Below are 6,173 nucleotides of genomic sequence, written 5' to 3' on the forward strand. Positions count from 1 at the left end.
GCATGGACTACGCGAAATTTACCTTGCCCAACCAAATCAAACCGAATTGAAAAACATTGCAGACAGGTTTGCTTCAATTGAAGTATGGTATTTAGTAACTATATATACTCATATATTATTTATATTTTGGACAGGTTCTATGCAAAAACTGGAATGCCACATTGTGTCGGCGCGGTGGACGGCAAACATGTGAAAGTAGTTTGCCCCAAACGTAGTGGTTCACTCTTTTTTAATTACAAAAAGACATTCAGTGTAGTTCTGATGGCAATATGCGATGATAGCTATACGTTTTCATTTGTAGACGTTGGTGCGTTCGGAAGCCAAAGCAATGGGCGAATTTTGGCACGAAGCGTATTTGGTAACATGATTCTAAGAAACGACCTGGAAATTCCTCCCCCAGATAACCTTCCAGGTAAAATGTTTATAACAGATAAGGTTTCAGTTAATTGATGCCATATTTCAAATAGGTACGGACCAAATATTTCCATATTGTTTCGTCGGTGACAGCGCATTTCCTCTGAAGCCTAATCTCATGCGCCCTTACCCTGGTCGAAATTTTTCACCCGCCAAACGAAATTGTAACAAAAGGTTATCCTCCGTACGAGTGCACATTGAAAACACCTTTGGTATATTAGCAAATAGATGTAGAGTTCTTCATACAATGATTCACGCTGCTCCAGAAAATGTGGACAAAATTGTTTTAGCAACTATAGTTTTGCACAATTATTTAATGCTTGACAGTAGTAGTGGATACTTCGATCCGAACAGAGCCAGCAGTGATGAAAATGGGAATTTCGATTGTGGACAACTTTCAACAAGGATGACATCTATTCGAATTGCTCATTCCAATCGATCAACAAATGAAGCATTTAGTTTGAGAGAGGAACTAGCGGAATACTTACTAGAAAGGCCAATGCGATCTGTGTGAAATCCGCAAACGTACCTTAAAATACCAATGCGGACATATATAGCTATTTTTTTTATTTTACCAAATCTTATAATATTAAAAGTGAAGCTTTAAAATATACGGTAAACTAGGGTTGGAAACATTTAAATGCAGTAAAATGTCCTCTTATCCTACAGCTTTTGTATTAAGTTTGAATGAGCTGTCTCTCTTTTTACAAAACTTGTTTTCGTCTTTTTACTGATATGTTTTAGAATTCCACTCTCAGTAAAAAAAAAAGTCCTTATACAAATCTCCTATTTGCTGCCACCTGTCGATATGTACCAATTATTGGACTTCACTGCCAACGGGAGCTAAAAAATAATAATATTAGCGTTTTCGGAGGGTGCCACCTACTTCTCAAGAGGGCCTGAATGGCTAATAAAATTCTTATAATTGGAAATTTGTACGGAAAATCCTTTATTAACTAATCGAGTGAATATTCAAGACTATATTTTTCCACATAAGGTGTCATTTGGTGCTTTTTCCGAAATAATATTTAGCCTTGTTATGTACCCAGCCAATAAACGGTTTTCCTCAATTTAGAAAGAAACACACACATTCTAATTTATTATAAGTATTTATTTACGTTGCTATATTAGCCTTAAAATTTTGTAGAGATAATGTTAAATAATTATCTTTTATTTGTACTGAGGTTACTCATTCTTATCGCATTCATAGATCGTCGATGTTTTGCAAAACCGTCCAATTCGCAAAAGTGAGATTTGATAACACAGAGCTCCAGACATGTAACTCGATCCAAAAAAACATTAATTTGATATTTGAGTACTAATTGTTTAAAATAAGGGTTAAATTAAGTTTTTATTTCAAAATTGAATATAAGCTCCTTTTGTTAAAATAAGCGAGCTTAGGGGAAAAACCGCAGGCATATTGAAATTCACATGAACTAAATGCTATTAGGTATTTAGAAAAAGGATTACTTTATTATCATAGCAAAAACCTCAAAAGAAAAAAGTGGTCTGTAATAAGTTTCACTGCTCCCCTGTTAAGTTTCAGTTCCGCGAGAGAGGCGGAATTGCAATTGGTCGATAGGTGATTTTGCAAAGACATCGACTAGATACATCTGCTAGTAATAACAGCAAGAATAGTTTGCAAATTTTAACACATATTTTTGTATTTTATATCCATTAATTAAAAAGAAATTTTATGAATTATATAACGAAAACTATGTCTATGAAAAATCGAAAACTTTCAAATATGCTTGAAAATTCGATATGTTTTTAAAATTCTTAATGAAACTTTCCAAATTGTTTTGAAAATTTTGGGAAAATTTAGTATGCAGTATAATTCATTTTATCATTCAATCATTGAAAATGTAATTTTTAGTATGAAATATGTTAATTTAAATGTTTTTAAAAATCTCTATAAAAATTTCCAAATATATATTGAAAATTTAGTATGCAGCATAATTCATTATATCATTCAATCATTCAAAATGTAATATTTAGTATGAAATATGTTAATTTAAATGTTTTTAAAAATCTCTATAAAAATTTCCAAATATATATTGAAAATTTAGTATGCAGCATAATTCATTATATCATTCAATCATTCAAAATGTAATATTTTTAGTATGTAATAAGTTAATTTAAATAAGTATTCTGTATTAACAGCAGCGAACAGAAAAATAGCAGTGGCAATCAAATTAAATTCGCCAATTAAATCCCTTTTTTCGATATTTGAAGAAAAAGCTTCAATGAATTTTGTTGCTAAAACTATGCAAACCATTCGCAAAAAAGTTTACGAAAAATTCGAAAATTCGAGAGAATTTTACAAAAATTTCAAAGCTTTTATTAGAGTTCTCTGAATTTCTTTAAGTATGCAGCCTTGTAGTGCAATCAATTTTAGTCTAACAAAGTTATAGGTCTCTCGAAGGGTGTTTTAGATTTTCCTCTATACAAAACGTGAAACAATTACTTTTTTATATCCAAATGCGTGTCGGGAAAAAAGTTTCGAAAATCAATCCGAATTCTTAGAGACCTATAATTTTGTTAGACTAAAATTGATAGGATTAGAAGGCTGCATACTCAAAGAGATTCAGAGAACTCTAATAAAAGCTTTGAAATTTTTGTAAAATTCTCTCGAATTTTCGAATTTTTCGTAAACTTTTTTGCGAATGTGGTTTGCATAGTTTTAGCAACAAAATTCATTGAAGCTTTTTCTTCAAATATCGAAAAAAAAGAATTTAATTGGCGAATATAATTTGATTGCCACTGCTATTTTTCTGTTCGCTGCTGTATGTCTTTACAATACACACACACACACATTTACCATCAAGTAGTAAAATTTCATTACTCGAAGTAACATAAAAGCCTTCCGCGATTTACAACCAGATTGACTGAATTTTTGTATGTGTGCGTGTCGGGTATTTGACGCTTGCCCCGCGACTATCAAATAAAATTTGCATTGAGAAACCGTAGCGTTCGGACGTGAATATGTCGTCATCGGATGATGACTTTTTTTTACTTGCGACTACAGCAGTTTTATTAAATAATAAAAAAATTTATAAACATTTTATTAAATAATAATAAAAGCTTTACATTCCATAAAGCTGGTAAACATTGATAATTTTCAATAAATTTTAATATGAATTACAGTTCTTCCGCGCACTTGTTCATTTTGAATGTCGACACAAACTAAATACAACACTTCGTTTTGTCAATCACACCCCGCGACTATCAAATAAGCTAGCGTCAAATGAAAAAATCAAAAATTTTTGATTTTCATCAACGTGTAGCCGACAACAAATACGTGTGTCACGAAGCCACCCGACTGCACTAACACACACAAAATTCAGTCAATCAGGTTGTAAATCGCGGAAGGCTTTAAAACTGTCAATTAATACGTCCAGTTTTGATTTGCATCTACTTTTATGGCAAAAATGATTTTTTTTCTCACAAAGGTCTATTGTAGCTGCTTACATAATTCAGCCATCTTACTTTAGCGCAGTAAATTCGCTCCATGCAAGTTTAGCAAAATATGTCTAATTAATTTCCAAACTTATATTTTAATCTATGCAACTATTCATAATTTTTGTACAGGAGCTGTTATCCCTCAGAAAAATTATGGCATACTTCCAAACTAGCAAAGCAATAGCGAAAGTAACAAACGTTTCAGGATTTCCCTGATAAAACGCCCCAAAGTTCTAGATCGGCTATACATAAAAACACAAAATACATTTTTATCATAAAAGGACCCATGTACAAATTAGAAGTTTTGTAGTATTTTTTGATAAGTTACGTAATTGCTTTATGAAACGAAATAAAACCTGAACTACGAATAATAAAATTACTATGGGTTAACTGCGTGAGCAAAAGTGTATGTGTATTAATAAAAAGTTTATAGGTTTCTTTAAAGGCTTAAGTAGTCTAGTCTCTGAGTTGAATTACTTGAAAATTGTGCATCTATCAAAAGAGAAAGATGTATATTTAGTTGCTATCAAGTTTTAAATAAAATGTCAATGTTTTGCACGAATATACGTTATTCAATACTGATAGGTTATTAAATTGCATACTTCAACGCTCGAATTTGGTCTCCATTCTCTGTATAAAGGCAACATATGACCCAAAATGGCATACAATGCCGTTGGGAATAACTGGTATACATAAATATCGTTAGCTTAATTAACAAAGGCCCTAACCAACAGACTTTTTGATACTGCATTTTTCGCAAACTTTGGTATATATTAAAATACGCCCTGACAAAAAGTTTAAAGGGTTAGAACCATAGCCACTTTTGAAATGCCATACTGTGTTTTGTGAACGCGAAAATAAAATGTGATTCGCTACTCGTACAAATTTCAAATATGTTGGTTAGGTCCTTTGTGCATTAAGCTAACGATATGTCTGTAATGAGAGGTAAGCAGTCGCAACTCCACTTTTAGTCCAAATGGAATTAGTACCATTTTTCAATTTTATTATGGCTTCTTGACCTTCTTGCAAAAGATCTAAGCTCAGATATTGTTGGTTGCCTACACTTCGAACTCTACGATGTATTGCCATTGTCATTGTCATTGAGGTACTTGTTTTTCTCATTTCTCAAAATATATTTTTTGGCCTTACGACTGTTTACCTATCAGCTAAAGACGTGAAATTATTGAACACTTGTCTTTCCTAGTTCTTCATAAACTAAAGCAACAACTTTCCTTTCAATATTGCGCACATTATTCTGTGATAAGTTGGCACTGGAAATTGTTATCGCCAAGCTTTCAAACAAAAGCGATGTTGAATCCCGTATTTTTTCTTGCTCAGGGGCACAAGCTAAGTCTTGGATTGTTTTTGCGCATTCTTTTAGCACATCCTTGAAAACTGAAGTAACTTCGGCATCTGCTTGCTTTTTTGACTTCCGGTTCTTATTCTGAGCGACATAGCTTCTAGCTGCTTTATCATTTGAAGGTTTGGAATTCTCGTCAACTAACTGTGGTTCGTATACTATATACGGTTCGAAAGTAGCATCCATAATTGCATTTGGAGAATTGGAACAATCTGTCGAATTTTCGCTTATTTGCGATTCGTATATAAGTGGTTCACGATTTGAAGAGTTTGAGCAATCTGTTGACTTTTCATATACATCAGTATGTTCGTTAATCATGCCAGGATCACAATTTCCAACAGTTCTAAAAAGAAAAAAATATATGATTGATAATCTAATTTAATCTATTTTCAATTATATACATCCCAGTCCCGATCACACTATATTACATATGAGTGTCACTGTACCAAATATTGTGGTAATTCTGACGCATCTTTTGATACCACTCCTGGAATTTTTAGACGTGTAGTAATTGCGAAATGTAATGAAAACCACTCAAACCCATCGCGGCAATATACATAACCCTGTACTTACTTTCTTGAATCAGGATAGTCGTCTAAAAACTGCATTGCATTCATGTATTTCCAACTTTTTGTAGCACTTCCTGCGGCGCTCCCGGAAGAAGATAGCGCACAGCGCTTACGCCTTTTATAAGTGTCTCGCAGACTTTTACACTTTTTACGACATGTTTCTCCTAAAAAGGATACTTAAACATATGAGAAGAACCCACATCCAAACATAAAAATACTTACCATCCAAGTTCAATGCTATGCCAATATTTTCAATATCGACTGCTTTTTATTTAAATTTTTATAACCTGAAGAACCAAGATTATATAAACAATCGTTTTCCTTAACTTGTTCTATGATATATTCACTTATATCCATTTTAATCGCGA

At 32.6% G+C, this 6,173-nt stretch overlaps 1 protein-coding gene across 1 annotated transcript; it reads right to left on the minus strand.

Moving 5' to 3' along the window:
• Window positions 1-4,935: 4,935 nt before the first annotated feature.
• LOC137248128 (uncharacterized) lies at window positions 4,936-5,872 on the minus strand. The gene is made up of 2 exons (XM_067778995.1): window positions 5,810-5,872; window positions 4,936-5,579 (listed from the first exon to the last, which is right to left on the minus strand). The coding sequence occupies exons 1-2, from the start codon at window positions 5,851-5,853 to the stop codon at window positions 5,057-5,059; spliced, it is 567 nt and encodes a 188-aa protein (XP_067635096.1). The 5' UTR covers window positions 5,854-5,872; the 3' UTR covers window positions 4,936-5,056.
• Between the last annotated feature and the right edge of the window lie 301 nt (window positions 5,873-6,173).

The sequence above is a fragment of the Eurosta solidaginis genome, chromosome 4 (assembly GCF_040869045.1).
Source record: "Eurosta solidaginis isolate ZX-2024a chromosome 4, ASM4086904v1, whole genome shotgun sequence".
NCBI classification, from domain to species: domain Eukaryota; kingdom Metazoa; phylum Arthropoda; class Insecta; order Diptera; family Tephritidae; genus Eurosta; species Eurosta solidaginis.